This window comes from Trachemys scripta, chromosome 16, assembly GCF_013100865.1.
Source record: "Trachemys scripta elegans isolate TJP31775 chromosome 16, CAS_Tse_1.0, whole genome shotgun sequence".
In the NCBI taxonomy this organism is placed as follows: Eukaryota; Metazoa; Chordata; order Testudines; family Emydidae; genus Trachemys; species Trachemys scripta.
This window is the reverse complement of record NC_048313.1, coordinates 1,755,804-1,772,931: the sequence shown is the minus strand read 5'-3', so window position 1 is coordinate 1,772,931 and position 17,128 is coordinate 1,755,804. Positions and strand designations below refer to the sequence as shown.

Below are 17,128 nucleotides of genomic sequence, written 5' to 3'. Positions count from 1 at the left end.
GGGGGCCGTGGGTTGGTCAGTCCTTACCGACATCTGGGCCTCATAGCTCCGTCGCAGGCCCTCGTAGGCCTCCATGATCACGGCCCTTCTGCAAGGGGACAGCAGGGGTCAGCCCGGAGGCAGTGCCTGGCCCCCTCGCTACCCCACCCCTGGGGTCCCCTGAGGGCCAGGGGGTTCTCACCCCCTCCCGTCCCATGGAGCCATAGGGCAGGCCCTCAGGGTGCTGTGAGCCAGACCCCAGCCTGGGGTGGAGGCACCATGTGCCGGGGGCGCTCGCTGTGGGGGGTCTGTACTCACTTGCTGGCCAGACCCCCGCCGGGGGGCAGGCTGGGGTTCACCTCGGTCGCCAGGCACCGGAAGATGGCCACAAGGCTGGCAGCCCCCTGTTCCTGCAGCTCCCCATACAGCTCTGTGGGGAGAAGGGCTGGCACGTGACTGGCTCTGCCCAGGCACTCAAAGCCCCGCTCTGCCCCCCCTCTGCGCCTGGTTACCCGCTGCCCCTGCCCCTGTCCCTTCTCACCCATCTGCCTCTGCCCTCCCCCTCCCCTTCACACCCCTGCCCTCCCCCTGCTGCCCCTGCCCTCCCCCTACTCCCCTCCCTGTTGCCCCTCCCCCCCATGGCCTGAGGGGCAGTAGCTGGCACAGGCAGGCGTGGGCGCCTCCCGCTCTGGGTCCCATGGTCTCGCTGCCCCATAGCCAAAGGCCTGGTGCTGCCCAGGGCTCGACCTCACCCACCTGCCACCCGGCTCTCCAGGTGAGCGTCCAGCTCCCTCTCCTTCTGCAGGGCGGCCTGGGAGGTGCCAGGGGCCCCCCGGAAACACACCACCATGCAGGTCATGTTGTCGCGGCTTCCCTGGGCAGGGGAGAACCAACCAGGTCAGGGGGGGAGCGAGCGTGGGGACAGGCGGTTGTAGGGGCCCTGATGGGTCATTAGAATGGTGGGAGCCCATGGGGGCATTATGCCTGGATACAGCCCAGTGTGGAGCCCGCGGGCCCATACAACAGCCAGATAAGGAGAGCAGCCTGATCTGCACCTCCCCAGCCCAGCGCAGAAAATCCATCGAACCAGACAGTGTTGGGGGGGGGGTCCCTCATCTCCCCCCACCCCCGCACCAAATCTTTGGCCAGGCGGAGATAACAGAACCATTGTCTGCTGGAGGGGAAAGGCCCTATGTCCCACTCCCTTCCCCCTGAGCCAGGCAGTCCCTGCCCTGGGGTTGTATGGGAGCCAGTGCCCCCTACAGGAGACAGGTCCCATGTCTCATTCCCTCCCCTCTACCTCCTCGTACCAGCCAGTCCCTGTCCTGGGGCCGGATGGGAACCGGCGCCCCCTAGAGGGGAAAGGCCCGTGCCCCACTTCCTGCACCCCTGAGCCAGCCAGTCCCTGCCCTGGGGGTGGATTGAAGCCGGCGCCCCCTAGAGGGGAAAGGTCCCATGTCTCATTCCCTGCCTCCCTCAGCCAGCCAGTCCCTGCCCTGGGGGCGGATGGGAACTGGTGCCCCCTAGAGGGGAAAGGTCCCATGTCCCATTCCCTGCCCCACCCCACCCTGCAGCTAGCTGGAAGCCAGCGACCGCTAGAGCCCAGCGGCCCTGCCCCCCATCCATGCCTCACCTTGTAGAGCCCAGCATCCAGGACCTCCTCGCACACGGCCTGCGGGTCCCCGCCGAGCAGCAGGCGGGAGCGGACGAAGGCGCAGAGCCCCTCGGTGTCGAAGGCGTCCCAGACGCCGTCGCAGGCCAGCACCAGGAACTCGTCCTCGCCGGGGCAGCGCGCCAGCTCGTACACCTCGGGCTCGGGCGACACCAGCTGCTCCGTCTGGCCCCGCCAGGCCACGGCCTTGTAGTCAAAGTCGCCCAGGGCGCGGGAGACGGCCAAGGAGCCATTGACGCGCTGCAGCAGGACAGTGCCGCCGGCGTTTTCGATGCGCTCCCGCTCCCGCGGCCGGCTGGGCTTGTGGTCCTCCGTGTAGAAGGTGAGGCGGCCGGCCCGGCACAGCAGGGCCCGCGAGTCGCCCAGGTTGATGAAGTAGAGGTGGCCCGGCGAGACCAGCACGGCCACGGCGGTGGAGCCGGCGTGCTCCCACCCCTCGGCGCGGGCCAGCGCCTGCATGCGGCTGTCGATGCGCAGGAAGCCCTCCCGCACCGCCTCCTTCACGGCCTCAGGCGACTCCGCCTCCCCTGTGAAGGCCTCGCCCACCACCACCTCCCCCAGCAGGTGGCGGGCGCAGAACTGCGCCACCGTGCCGCCCGCGTGCCCGTCGTACACGGCAAAGAAGGCCCAGGTGGCCAGGTCGCCCGGCAGCTGGGGTTGAGCCGTGTGAGTGTCCTCCATGTGTGCCCGCCAGCCCTGCATGGCGCCTAGCCCATAGCGCAGCCCGCCCCCCTCGCCCCGCTGCAGCAGCTTCTCCGTCCGCGGCGCCTCCAGGAAGGAACCGGGCCCCTCGCCACGCTCTGCCTTGAAGAGACGCGAGACCACCCGCTCCGCCTGCGACACCAGCAACCGCACAAAGGTGGCCATCCTGTGCCCTGGGTACTCACCCTGTTCCCAAGCCTGGTGCCCCCGACCAAGTGCCCTGGGGAATCACCCGGTGCCCGGGCCTGGTGCCCTGGGCCGTCACCACTCGGCACCAGCCCTCTGATCTCTGGCAAGTTTCAGTTTCTCAGCCCCATGGGCTGATCCCTGCACCTGCCGACTCCCCAGGGCCTTCCTGGTGCCCCCCATGGTGCTGTGCGGCCGGCTTGCCCCCTGGCAGCCCCAGGGACACGTGCACTGCAGGGGCTGCGGTGGCTCTGTCCTCCCTGGCACCATAATTCCACATCCTGCAGCTAAATATGGAACGTTAAATCTCCTAATGCCTGCCTGGCCATGGCCCAGCCGACAGCTTGGGCCATGCAAGGCTGGGGTGTGGGTAGCGGGACCCCGGGCCAGCCTCCCCCCAGCCGCCGTGGGTGTTCTGCAGAGTGCAGACAGGTTGGCAAGCGAGCGGCGGGCTGGATGGGGAGGGGCCGGGAATAAGGGGGATGGTGGGAATGCAGAGCAGGAGGGGGTGGATGAATGGGTGGGTGGGTGTGGAGAGGATGGACAGGGTGGGGGGTGGAGAGGGACCAGGGAGATGGAGGGGGCTACGGTGACAGAGAGCGGTTGGAAGGGGTGGGTGAGAGCAGGGGTGAGACGCAAGCGAGGAGGGGACCAGGCCCAGGATGCCGTCACTAAAGAGTCCATTTTCCCATAGGCCAAGCTGTCTGGGGGCCATTCCCTTCAGGGCCGGGGGAGCAGCAGCAGGGCCCAGCTGGGGTTGTGGGGGAGGGGGAGCAGCAGGGCCCAGCTGGGGTTGTGGGGGAGGGGGAGCAGCAGGGCCCAGCTGGGGTTGGGGGGGAGCGGGAGCATCAGGGCCCACCTGGCCTAGGCTACTTTTCTCCCAGTTTGAATTCGGGGCTTCTTCCCACATACTTCACATAGGAACTTGACTTGTTTTCACTTCCTGTCCCAAATTGCTGGGCACCGTTGCTGGGTGACTGTATTTATATATCCTACCTCCCCTCAGAGGTGGCTGCATCTCAGCACCAGCCGACTGATCCCTGTATAAACAGCCTCACGCCCCACCCCAGAGGTGGCTGCATGGCATTCTGGCAGCACCGGATGTTCAGGGCCTGGGGCTAGAGAAGCGTTGGGTTGTTACTAATGTGGTGACTCTGTTATGCCCAGAAGGGGGCGGTGCTGTCCCCTGGTGGTTCCCAGGTAGGGGGTGGGGCAGCGCAGGGTCCGTGCCACTCCGCTCAGCCAGATGCTTATCTCTGGCCTCGCCCTCAACCCACCGGGGGGAGTGATGTCCGGTGTCCCACTGTGCCACCCACCACCATCTCCATGGAGATGCCCCGTCCCCATAGGCCCTACCACCTGCAGCCTGGGTGCTGAGCCAGGGGCTACAGGTCTGAGTGCTTGGGGTGGCATGAGAGTGAGTGAGGAGGGGCTCAGAGTGCCAGGGGGGCATGGCATGGGGTGGGGAGCAGCGGTTTGGAGTGACCAGGTGGAGGAGGGGAGCCTACCCTCGCCCAGCATGGCCCCCACGACTACCCCCCCACACACTCTCCCATCCCATCACGCCATTAATTCCTCTTTCTCCAGAGCACTCTGAGCCATGCCCCACCCCCACCCCTCCCTCTGCACCCACCCCAGGACCTACCCCCACCCCTCCCTCTCCACCTACCCCCACCCCTCCCTCTCCAGCCCTCCAGGACTTACTCCCACCCCTCCCTCTCTGCCCACCCCAGGATCTATCCTCCATCTCTCCTTCTCCATCTCTCCAGGGCCTACCCTCCACGCCTTCCTCTGCACCCACCCCAGGACCTACTCCCACCCCTCCCTCTCCACCCAGCACAGGAGATACCCCCCCCCTCCACCCTCATAGAATTATGGAAGATCAGGGTTGGAAGGGACCTCAGGAGGTTCTAGTCCAACCCCCTGCTCCAAGCAGGACCAATCCCAACTAAATCTTCCCAGCCAGGTCCCTCCAGGATCTACCCCCCACCCCTCCATCTCCATCCCCACCAGGATCTGCCCCCCACGTTCTCTCCCTTCCTCTGCGCCTTTGTCTCCGTCCCCCTTTGTCTGCGTCTCCCCCCCCCCACACACACACGCTCCCGCCCCTCGCCTTTGTGAGCCGCCGCCCGCCCTCCTCCGCAGCCCGCCCCCCTCTCCCGCAATCGCTCGCGGGCCGGCGCGGAGCGGAGAGGGCACCGAGCTGCAGAGCCGCGGCTTCCCCACCCGGCCGGCCGGCGGCAGCAGCATGGGGCCGGGGAGATGAGAGCCGGGGGCCGCCGGGGGGCAGCCCCGCCGCAGCGCACCGCGAGCCCCATGAAGGGAACTGCGGGGCGATGGGGCAGGTCCTGGGGTTCGCCCACTGCAGTAGGTAGCGGGCGGGGCGGGGCGCGGGGATCGGGCCCGTGGGGGGAGGATCGGGACTGGGCGGGGGGATCGAGCCCGGCCGGGCGTGGGGACCAGGGGCAGGGTGGGGGTTCGGCCCCGGGGGGGGGAGGATCGGGCCCGGGCGTGGCGGGATCGGGTCCGCTGCCCCCGTGCGCCCCAGCCCGGCCTGGCGCTCTAGCGACTCCCGCTGCGGTGCTCGCGGGGTCCCCGGACGGAGCCGGGCCGCTGGGAAGCCGCCGCGGGGGAATCTCTCTCTGGCTCCGCTGGCGGCTGCCCTGCGCCCCGGGGCCTGGCCATGGCCCGGGCGCGGCGGCAGGCGGCTTCCCCGGGGCTGCAGGGCCCCTGGGCGGGGCGCGGCGCGGGCTCCGGGCCGGTTCAGCACCTGGGCTGGGCGGAGAGCGGCAGCCGAGGGCCCTGGGGCTGAGCTAAGCAGGGACCCCCGGGAGGTGCCAGGGGCGGGTGCCAGGCCCGTGCCGCAGAAGGTGCCCCCATGGGCTCCGCTCCCCGCCCGCCCGCAGGGACTGCGCTGCTGAGCGCTTTGCTCTGGGGAGCTGGGGGGCCGGGGATTATTGCGGTACCAACTATGAGCCCCAGCCATGGGGCAGGCCCCCACTGTGCCAGGGGCTGTACATTTTTACTGCTATTGGGTGTGTTACTATAGCAGCTGGGAACTCCAGCCATGGGGCAGGCCACCATTGTGTCAGGTGCTGTACATTTTTATTGCTATTAGGTGTATTACAGTAGTGCCTAGGACCCCCAGCCTTGGGGCAGGCCGCATCGTGCCAGGTACTGTACATTGTATAGCTATTAGGTGTATTATGGTAGGGCCTAGGACCTGCAGCCATGGGGCAGGCCCCACTGTGCCAGGCCCTGCACACACACAGCGCCGAACATCCCTCTCGGGACTTTACCACTGAGACTTTCTGAAGGGAAATTCACTTTCGGCAACATTGAACATTTCTCAGGAAAATGTCCGTTTTGCGGCAAATTTTCCATTTTCTGTCAGAAAATCGTTCCCAGCCCCCTGGCTCCTCGGCCCCTGGGTGGCCGCGGCTTCATGGTGCTTGGCTCCAGGCAGCTCCCTAGACGTGCCCCAGGGAGCTGACTTCATTCCTGCTTCAGGACCATGCGGGAGGCGTTTGGTCCCAGTCATGGATTAAAAACAAAGTTCCAAAAACTCTTAAGTATTTGGTAAAACAGGAATTTCATTTCCCAGCCGTCATTCACGGGGACTCGATCAGGGAGCATGGTTGGGGCTAACCCCATTCCCGCAGTCGCACGAGGGGGCGCTGTGCTATAGGGCACAGGNGGGTGCTGTGCTATAGGGCACAGGCAGGGCTGACCCATTCCCGCAGTCGCACGAGGGGGTGCTGTGCTATAGGGCACAGGCAGGGCTGACCCATTCCCGCAGTCGCACGAGGGGGTGCTGTGCTATAGGGCACAGGCAGGGCTTACCCATTCCCGCAGTCGCACGAGGGGGCGCTGTGCTCTGGGGCACACTTGCAGGCAGGGCTGACCCCAGGGTGACAGCATTACTGACTGTTCCCCAAGCGAGAGGCTGGTCAGAGCCCTGGGGTCGAGGCTCAGCCCTTTGGGGAGGAGCCTGGGGAACTGGAAGGTGAATGAGTCAGGGCCTTAACCTCAGTGATTCAAAGGACAACAATCTCCCACCAGCAGCACAGCGCCCTCTACCAAGCCCTGTCCCAACCGCACGGCGCCCCCTGCTGAGCCCTGCCCCGGCTGCACGGCGCCCCCTGCCGAGCCCTGCCCCGGCCGCACGGCGCCCCCTACCGAGCCCTGCCCCTGTCTGCACGGCGCCCCCTGCCGAGCCCTGCCCCGGATGCATGGTGCCCCTACCGAACCCTGCCCCGGCCGCACGGCGCCCCCTGCTGAGCCCTGCCCCTGGCTGCACGGCGCCCCCTGCCGAGCCCTGCCCCGGATGCATGGTGCCCCTACCGAACCCTGCCCCAGCCGCACGGCGCCCCCTGCTGAGCCCTGCCCCTGTCTGCACGGGGCCCCCTGCTGAGCCCTGCCCCTGTCTGCACGGCGCCCCCTGCTGAGCCCTGCCCCTGGATGCATGGTGCCTCCTGCTGAGCTCTGCCCCTGGATGCATGGTGCCCCTACCGAACCCTGTCCCGGCCGCACGGCGCCCCCTGCGGAGCCCTGCCCCGGCCGCACGGCGCCCCCTACCAACCCCTGCAGCACAGTGCCCCTCCCTGCACCCCCAGCACTTTCCTCACAGCAGCTGGGTTTTGCCTTGACCCCCACCGTCTTGACCAGACCTGCCAGGGAGCCAGACAGTTTGGGGCAGGAGGAGGCTTCTTCACCGGCCAGCTCCTGCATTAACCCCCTTTCCTCCACATGGCGGGGCTCTGAGCAGCTGTGGGGAGGGGGTGATGTCAGGCCCCGGAACAGCTGTGGTGGGAGGTGGCAGCACCTGCCTGCCTGCCCGTCTGTGGGGAGAGAGACCTGCCTCGGCCAGTGGGGCTCGCACAATGGTGCCCTCTGCTGGGCAGCCTGAAATAGGCCCCCTGGGTCTGGCTAGGGGCTGCCCCAAAGGTCAATGTCCCAGCAGAGGGGTTGCAGGGTGAGCCACCCCCAAGGACCCCAGCTCAAATCAACCCGTCTCTGAATCTCCCCAGCAAACTGCCCCTGCATGCAAAGGGTCTGCTAGAGACAGACAAGCCTGCGTGTATTGGGGGGCAGTTAGAGCAAGGGGGTGGTGATGGGTGGAAGGGGTCTGGGGGAGGGAGAGGAGCAGAGTGGGGGACAGCGGGGGGGAGGAAGGATGCAGCTCGGGCGCTGGAGAGATCCCCTGGGTCTTTGCACACAGGTACTTACATCCAGCAGCCGAAGGGGGCATCCGCCCCTTGGGTTAGTGAGGACGCTGGTCAGCAGGGCCGGGAACAGGAGAATGTTTGTTGCAATGGATGTTCTAGTCGGCACCTGCCCACAGTCTGGGCGTCGGGTGAGGCTGGGGGTTAGATTGCGCTGCTTGGAATCACGGCTCAGGGTTTGGTCTGGTAAGCCGGCCTCGGAGCGGCAATGCAATGTTGTTTTGCTCGCTCCACCACTTCCGCTGCAACTCTGCCATCCAGCAGGAGATTAAAACCAGAGATTAATGGCAGCTCGGTGCTGCACAGTGGGGTTTTTCTGTCTCCCTGAATGGAAATACCAAAAGGGACACTGGGCATCATCTCTCACCAGCTAACTTGGCTGTAACTGCCCGGATCCCTTCCCAGCTGCTATAGAAGTACGTGATGGTGGTTTGGTACAAGTTCTCCAGTAGCTTTGCATTCTCTTTGGCCTAGAGGAAATCAGGAACCATGGGTTTCCTGCGCTCCGCCCGGCGCTCCGCCCGGGGGAGCAGGACCACGGGTTTGCCACGCTCTGCCTGGCGCTCTGGCCGTGAGGGCTGGGCCGGGGGCTTACCCCGCTCCAGCCGGCGCTCCGACCCTGGGGAGTGGTACCACGGGTTTGCCGCACTCTGCCTGGCGCTCTGGCCTTGAGGGCTGGGACTGGGGCTTACCCCACTCCGCCCGGCGCTCCGACCCTGGGGAGCAGGACCACGGGTTTGCCGCGCTCCAGCCGTGAGAGCGGGGCTGGGGGCTTGCCCTGCTCTGCCAGGTGCTCCGGCCGGGGGAGCAGGACCACAGGTTTGCTGTGCTCCGCCCAGTGCGCCGGCCGTGAGGGCTGGGCCGGGGGCTTGCCCCACTCTGCCAGGCGCTCCGACCCTGGGGAGCGATACCACGGGTTTGCTGCGCTCCGCCAAGTGCTCCGGCCGGGGGAGCAGGACCACGAGTTTGCTGTGCTCTACCCGGGGCTCCGGCCGTGAGAGCGGGGCCGGGGGCTTACCCCGCTCCGCCAGGCGCTCCGCCCCGGGGAGCAATACCACGGGTTTGCCGCGCTCCGCCCGGCGCTCCGGGCGGACACACTCCCTCATGGTGGGTCTTGGGGTTTTCAAGAAGAATCCATGTTCTCTGCTTCCTGAGTGATCTCACCAGTCTCTCGTTCCCACTCCGCCGCTTCCGCTGCAACTCTGCCATCCCGAGCGCCTGCAATCCAGCAGCAGATTGTGGAGTATGCCTGAAAGCCATCATCATATGTATGACTTTTAGCCGTCCTCGGAGCAGCAATGCAACGGGCCCAGATAATCTTCATCCAAGAATATTCAAGGACCTGGCACATGGAATTGCAAGTCCATTAGCAAGAATTTTTAATGAATCTGTAAACTCAGGGGTTGTACCGTATGACTGGAGAATTGCTAACATAGTTCCTAGCTTTAAGAAAGGGGGAAAAGTGATCCAGGCAACTACAGGCCTGTTAGTTTGACATCTGTAATATGCAAGGTCTTGGAAAAAATTTTGAAGGAAAAAGTAGTCAAGGACATTGAGGTCAATGGTAATTGGGACAAAATACAACATGGTTTTACAAAAGGTAGATCGTGCCAAACCAACCTGATCTCCTTTTTTGAGAAGGTAACAGATTTTTTAGACAAAGGAAACACAGTGGATCTAATTTACCTCGATTTCAGTAAGGCATTTGATACGGTTCCACACGGGGAATTATTAGGTAAATTGGAAAAGATGGGGATCAATATGAAAATTGAAAGGTGGATAAGGAACTGGTTAAAGGGGAGACTACAACGGGTCATACTGAAAGGTGAACTGTCAGGCTGGAGGGAAGTTACTAGTGGAGTTCCTCAGGGATCGGTTTTGGGACCAATCTTATTTAATCTTTTTATTACTGACCTTGGCACAAAAAGTGGGAGTGTGCTAATAAAGTTTGCGGATGACACAAAGCTGGTAGGTATTGCCAATGCAAAGAAGGACCGGGATATCATACAGGAAGATCTGGATGACCTTGTAAACTGGAGTAATAGTAATAGGATGAAATTTAATAGTGAACAGTGCAAGGTCACGCATTTAGGGATTAATAACAAGAACTATTGTTATAAGCTGGGGAGGCATCAGTTGGAAGTAACAGAGGAGGAGAAGGACCTCGGAGTATTGGTTGATCACAGGATGACTATGAGCCGCCAATGTGATATGGCTGTGAAAAGAGCTAATGCGGTCTTGGGATGCATCAGGCGAGATATTTCCAGTAGAGATAAGGAGGTGTTAGTACCATTATACAAGGCACTGGTGAGACCTCATCTGGAATATTGTGTGCAGTTCTGGACTCCCATGTTTAAGAAAGATGAATTCAAACTGGAACAGGTACAGAGAAGGGCTACGAGGATGATCCGAGGAATGGAAAACCTGTCTTATGAAAGGAGACTCAAAGAGCTTGGCTTGTTTAGCCTAACCAAAAGAAGGCTGAGGGAAGATATGATTGCTCTCTATAAATATATCAGAGGGATAAATACCAGGGAGGGAGAGGAATTCTTTAAGCTCAGTACCAATGTGGAAACAAGAACAAATGGATATAAACTGGCCATCAGGAAGTTTAGATGTGAAATCAGACGAAGGTTTCTAACCATCAGAGGAGAGAAGTTCTGGAACAGCCTTCTAAGGGGAGCAGTGGGGGCAAAAGACATATCTGGCTTCAAGACTAAGTTGATAAGTTTATGGAGGGGATGGTATGATGGGATAGCCTAATTTGGGCAATTAATTGATCTTTGACTATTAGCGGTAGATATGCCCGATGGTCTGTGATGGGATGTGAGATGAGGTGGGATCTGAGTTACTACGGAGAATTCTTTCCTGGGTGTCTGGCTGGTGAGTCTTGCCCACATGCTCAGGGTTTAACTGATCGCCATATTTGGGGTCGGGAAGGAATTTTCCTCCAGGGCAGATTGGCAGAGGCCCTGGGGGTTTTTCCCCTTCCTCTGCTGCGTGGGGCACGGGTCACTTGCTGGAGGATTCTCTGCACCTTGAGGTCTTTAAACCATGATTTGAGGACTTCAATGGCTCAGACACAGGTTTGATACAGGAGTGGGTGGGTGAGATTCTGTGGCCTGCGTTGTGCAAGAGGACAGACGAGATGATCATAATGGTCCCTTCTGACTTTAAGTCTATGAGTCTATGAAAATGGCTGAGCCCCCAGGACTGCTCAGTGCCCTGCAGGGAGCGGGGTGAGGTGCTCATTAGGGGGCACTCTCCCCTGGCAGTCAGTGCTGGCCCTGATGTGCCAGTGTAGTACTGGGGGGGCTGTGCTGCAGGGAGTGGGGTGGAGGGCTGGGGGGCTCAGGGGTGTGTGGACTCATTGCTGGTCCGGGGCTCAGGAGTGGACTGACCCCAATGTCTCCCTCTATCTCTTGCAGAAGAATCTCCTTCTACTGTCTCCACCACACCCGACTCCACAGATGGTGAGTCTCTGCCCCCCACACCCTGTCCCCAGAGCTCCCAGCGCAGGGGGCGGAGCCCCTGACAGTCCCATCCCTGATGGGGTTTGGATCCCCCACGGCCTGGAGGCTGGGGGTGGGGGGACAGATCCCCTCCCAGCCTGGTCCCCCATGAGGGTTGGAGGGTTGGATCCCCCATGGCCCGGTTCCCATTGGGAGGTTGATGGTGTGTGGGGGGCAGATCCCCTCACAGCCCGGTCCCCAGTGGGGTTTGGAAGGTTGGATCTGCCATGGCCTGGTCCCCATGAGGGGGAACAGATCCCCTCACAGCCTGGTCCCTGGTGGGGTTTGGAGGGTTGGATCCCCCATGGCTTGGTCCCCATGAGGGGGATGAGGGGGGACAGATCCCCTCACAGCCCAATCCCTGGTGGGGTTTGGGGGGTTGGATCTCTCACAGTATGGTCCCCATTGGGGGGCTGAGGGGGTGTCACGGTCTCACAGATCATGCCCACTCTTGGCCCCGTATGGTCCCTGGGGGGAACCCCCTTCAGTGCAACAGCCCTTCTTGGGGGTCCACTCTCTCCCAGGGGTTAAGTCCCTCCACCTCCTGGAACCGCACCTCTCTGAGTCTTAGCATGCCTGCCTCTCGCCGTGGGCCCCCTCAGGGAGTCCACTCACCCTGGACCCCCAGGGCCTCCACTCCAGAGGGAATAATGCAACCCTGTTCTCTAGCCTGGAGCGACTCTCAGCCAGCGTAAAACAGGAGGGGTTATTGAGCGTCTGAACACAGTACAGGAAACTCTCAGGGCCTCAGGCCTGGCCTCCCTCAGCACAGCACATCCCAGTCTCCCCTGCATCCAGTCCCGGGCCATTCCCCCACCCCCTGCTTTCCAGCTGGGCATCTGATATCACCTCCCCCAAGCTCCACCTCGCTGGGTTATCCATTCTCCAGGCCATTGGCTGGGGTCCCAAGTTCCCTCTCTGGTCCTCTGTAACAACAAACTCCCTCTCCCATCACCTTGTTAAACCAGTAACACCCAGGGACACTGCGTCCCACCCTCTCTGCATACAAACCATAGAAAAAAACAAGAACCACCCCCACACCCCACACTTCATCACATCTCTCCCCCCTTCGAGTCTGAACGGAGCGGGGTCACTTAGCCAGTGACTTGGGGAAGTTCAGGGCCCCCACCCCCTGATAAAGCATCGGCTATAACACTGGCACTCCCCCTCACATGGACCACCTCCATGTCATAACCCTGGAGGAGCAGGCCCCATCTCAGGAGCTTGGCATTAGCCCCTTTCATTTGGTGCAGCCACATCAGGGACGAATGGTCAGCGTACACCGTGAAGCGCTGCCCAAATAAATATGGCTGCAGCTTTTTAAGGGCCCACACCACGGCCAGGCATTCCTTCTCCATGGCCGCATAGTGCTGCTCGAGGCAGCAGCTTCTTGCTCAGGTACACACAGCCAGCACCAACTTCTCCCTGTCCCAGTACGGTTTCATCATGTTGACACGGTACACCCAGTGGCTGTGTGCCCAGTGAGACAATTCCACTACATAGTTCACCTCGTTTACCTGTCTGATGACCTTGAAGGGGCCGTCCCAGGCAGCTTGTTCTTCCTCACGGGGATGAGGAGCATCACCTGGTCCCCGGTAGCACAGGAACCGGCATGTGCTGAGTGGTCGTCCAGACCTTCTGCTTCCTCTGTGCCCTGGCCAGGTTTCCCCTGGCCAAGCCCCTGAGCTCCACGAGCTTTTCCTGGAAGGTCAGTACATATTCCACCACTGATTCTCCATCGGGAGAGGCCTTCCCTTCCCATTCGTCCCTCATCAAGTCCAGGGGTCCCCTCACTCTCCTCCCACACAGCAACTCGAATGGGGAAAACCCTGTGGATTCCTGGGGCACTTCCCTGTATGCGAACAGCACGTCTGTCAATACTTGTCCCAGTCCTGTGGGTGCTGGTCCATAAATGTTTTCAGCATCATCTTTAGGGTCCCATTGATCATCTCTACCAGCTCGTTGGACTGAGGGTGATACGCCGAGGCCCAGGTGTGCCGGACCACAGACTTCTCCCACAAGCACTGGAGCAGGGTTGACATGAAGATGGACCCCTGGTCTGTAAGGACCTCCTTGGGGAACCCCACTCTGCTGAAAATGGTCAGCAGCGCGTCTGCCACAGTGTCTGCCTCGATAGAGGACAAGGCCACTGCCTCGGGGGAGCGCGTAGCGAAATCTACCACCACCAGAATGTATTTCTTCCCCGACTGGGTCGCCCTGCTGAGGGGCCCCACTATGTCCATAGCCACCTTCTGGAAAGGCTCCTCTATGATGGGCAAAGGTCTCAGATCTGCTTTACATTTATCCCAGGCCTTCCCCACCCTCTAGCAGGAGTCACAGGACCTGCAATACTGTTGGACAGCGTCAAAGACCCCGGGCCAGTAGAAGTTCTGCAGCAGCCTCTGCCTGGTGCATCGGATGCCCTGATGCCCTGAAAGGGGGATATTGTGGGCCAAGTAGAACAGTCCGAGGCGGTACCTCTGGGGGACCACCAACTGCCTCCTGGCCTTCCAAGGTTCAGTTTGCCCCGAACCAGCCCATTCCCTGTACAGGAATCCCTTCTCCCACAGGACTCTCTCCGGGCAATCCTCCGCCTGGGATCCTGCACCGCTGTGGCCAGCCAGGGCCCTCAGCTTCTCCAAGGAGATCCTCCTGCAGCTCCATCAGGAATTCAGCTGCTGGGTTTGAGGGTCCATCTGTGATTGGCGGTTCCTCAGTTTCCCCACCTTGGGACGGAGGCTCCAGCCCAGCCCTGTCAAGTCCTATCCTCAGTTGCTTTGGTCCCTCCTTTCAGGGAAGTCCCGCGTCCATCACTGGCTCCGGCGCCGGCTCTGGGGAAGGACCAAAGCACTCTGAGTGCCATCCGGCCAGTTCTCCAAGTCATTACCCATTAACACCTTGGTAGGCAGGTGATCGTGCATCCCAACCTCTTTGGGTCCCTCAGCCCCCCATTTCAGGTACACTACAGGCACCTTGATGGGGGGCCCGAACACTCCCCTCAGCGTCATGTATGCGTTGGGCACTAGCTGGTCTGGGTCCACCACCTCGGGCCACGCCAGTGTCACCTCTGCGCCCATGTCCCAGAACCCCTGGACTGGCAGTGCCCCCTCTCAGCGGGCTTCCACCCAGCTGACACCCCGCAGGTTCTGCTTGGCTGCCATTTCTTTCATCTTCAGGCATTGTGCCACCTTGTGTCCTTTTGGCCACAGTAATTACATTTCAGGTCCCTCAAGTCCCACGAGGGGGGTCGGCCCGCCCTGGCATTCACGGGCACCCCTGAGTTGTGCTTCCTGGAGTCCCCCTTTTGAGAGGTGTCTGAGTGACTTCTCTTCTGAGCCCCCAATGCGGGTCTCCCTCCTGCCCCTGATCTGCTTTCTACAAACTCATCCCACTGCGCAGATCTTTGGGCTTTCGGTCCACTAACCACATCTTAAGGTCTGGAGGGCAGATGTCAGACAGCTGCTCCAACCCCACCAGGTTATACACGTCCTCTGCAGTAGTGGCCCCTGTGCCCTTCCCCACTTACGGAGATATTCCTCCAGCAGGTTGGCGCCTCCTTGTAAGTGACACCTGAGGTCTTGCATACACCCTGGAATCGTTTCCTGTATGCCTCGGGGGTCAGTTCAAACTTCAGCAGCAAAGCCTGTTTGAACAGGTCATAGTCCCTTGTCTCAATACCATCCATTTGGCTGAATGCCTCTATGGCCTTGGGACCCTGCAGGGGGGTCAGACAGCGAAGCCTGTCTGCGGGGTCAATCTGGTTCAGATCACAAGCCTTCTCAAAGGCTGCGAGGTAGGCATCAATATCCCCCCACTCCTGGAACTGGGGCAGCAGTTTGGTGTCTAGATTCCCCACAGAACTGGCGTCTTGAGGCCCTTCCCCACTTACCCCCGGCAGGCCCTCTTGGCCCACTGCTACTCCAACTCCGACTCGTGCTTCCGCTGTTCTGCACGGTCCGCCAGCCTCCGCTCCTCCAGCTCCAGTCTCCACAGCTCCTCCAGTGAGAAACCTGACTGGGGCCCCCCTGTGCTGACTGGGGAGTCGGGTCTGATAGACTCCCGGCTGCTACACGGACTGCCCCCACGGCTACTCCCCGGCTCTCCGGGCACCCGGGAGCCCCCCAGGGATCTGGAGCCTGTTCCGCAAACCAGTCATTCTCTACAAGCTGAGCCATCAGCCGCTCCTCAGTGAGCCTCTCCACGCTCAGCCCCCTCTCCCTGCAGAGACGTGCCAGGTCCCTCTTACAGAGCTGGTTCTAGGCCATTTCCAGGCTAGTGCCTTCAATTCCCTCATTTTATAGCTGGCAGCCAGTCACTGCAAAGTGCCTGCACTCCCAGCCAACCGTCTACAGGGTGCATCTGCCAACTAATCTCTGCTACCACGTTGTCACGCACTCAGAGGCCGTGCCCACTCCTGGCCCCGTACGGTCCCAGAGGGAATAATGCCACCCTGTTCTCTAGCCCGGAGCGACTCTCAGCCAGCGTAAAACAGGAGAGTTTACTAAGCGTCTGAACACAGCGAAGGAAACTCTCAGGGCCTCAGGCCTGGCCTCCCTCAGCACAGTACATCTAAGTCTCCCCTGCATCCAGGTGGGCTCTGCCTGCTCCCCCTCTCCAGTCCTGAGCCCCCCTGCTCGCAGCTGGGCATCTGCTATCACCTCCCCCAAGCCCCGCCTCTGTCCATTGTCTTCTCTCCAGGTAAACAGAGTCGCCTGGATCTCCTCTCCTCTCTTCTGTCCTCTGACCCCCTCTGGCTGGAACCAGCTGGTCAGGTCACCAGGGTCCTCTCTTCACAGCCCATTGTCCTCCCACTGGCCAGAACCGGCTGTGACTCCCGAGCTGGGCCTGCCGGTCACCAGTCGCTGGGGTATCCATCCTCCAGGCCATTTGCTGGAGTCCCAAGTTTCCTCGCAGGTCCTCTGTAACAACAAACTCCCTCTCCCATCACCTTGTTAAACCAGTAACATCCAGGGAAACTGAGTCCCACCCCCTCTGCATGCAAACCATTGAAAAAAACAAGAACCCCCCCCCCCACTGCATCACAAGGGGACAGAGTCCCTCACAGCCCGGTCGCTGGTGGGGTTTGGGGGCTTGGATCCCCCACAGTCTGGTCCCCAACAGGGGTTTGAGGGGGAGCAGATCCCCTCACACTCTGGTCCCTGGTGGGGTTTGGGGGGTTGGATCCCCCACAGTCCAGTCCCTCGCTGGGGTCTGAGGTTCGTTTTCCCTCCTTGCCCGGCCTCTCTGCCCCAGTAACCCCCACGCCTCCTCGGCAGGCGGTAATGATGAGTCGGATTTCCCGGAGCTGCAGACAGCGCGGGAGTTCTCCGAGGACGAGGAGGAGGAGGAGACGTCCCTGGACTGGGGGACCCCGAGGGAGCTGACCTTCTCCTACATCACCTTCGCGGGTGGGCCTGACGCCATCCCTCCCAGCGAGCCCGGCCCCCGGGGGCGGCGGGACTCCCTGGCCCGCCGGATGAGGGGCCCCCTGCCCCGCCCCGAGACCTGCGAGACCTTGGTGCCCACGCTGGGCAACAGCCTGGAGAACATCCCCAGCCTGTGCCAATCGCCCGAGGGCGAGCAGGGGCTGCCGGCCGGGCAGTGCCAGGGGCTGGAACCCTTCTTGGCCTGGGATGCCCCGCTGAGCTACGTGGATGAGCCCTGCTCCCTGGGGTGGGAGGAGCCACAAGTCGTGCCAGGCGGAGGTGGGAACTGTGCCCCCCCTTTTGGGGCAGCAGAGCAGCTGGGAGCCCTCACCGCACACTCAGGTGGGAACCATGAGAGAGGGGCTCTGTTGGGGGAAGGGAAGGGAGATGGCTGGGGGGAGGGAGGGAGGGGCTCTGTTGGGGGGG

General features: G+C 61.9%; 2 protein-coding genes across 4 annotated transcripts in view; one reads left to right on the top strand and one right to left on the bottom strand.

Moving 5' to 3' along the window:
* Positions 1-27: 27 nt before the first annotated feature.
* PPM1N (protein phosphatase, Mg2+/Mn2+ dependent 1N (putative)) lies at positions 28-3,013 on the bottom strand (the record flags this gene model as incomplete). The annotated part of the gene is given in 4 exon segments (XM_034792374.1): positions 28-88; positions 298-409; positions 736-853; positions 1,613-3,013. Coding segments are annotated over 4 exon segments (1,197 nt in total), but the record flags the coding sequence as incomplete, so codon positions are not given.
* Positions 3,014-4,685: 1,672 nt separating this feature from the next.
* The window catches only part of RTN2 (reticulon 2), a 33,367-nt gene continuing 20,924 nt past the window's right edge, over positions 4,686-17,128 (top strand). Inside the window, exons 1-3 of one of the 3 annotated variants that reach the window (XM_034793095.1) lie at positions 4,686-4,906; positions 11,193-11,237; positions 16,553-17,044. In XM_034793095.1, coding sequence (XP_034648986.1) covers positions 4,876-4,906; positions 11,193-11,237; positions 16,553-17,044 — 568 coding nt within the window. In that variant the 5' untranslated portion in view covers positions 4,686-4,875. Of the gene's footprint in view, positions 4,907-8,633; positions 9,122-11,192; positions 11,238-16,529; positions 17,045-17,128 lie in introns of those variants that run through there. The other 2 variants (XM_034793096.1, XM_034793094.1) reach the window with 2 other exon arrangements.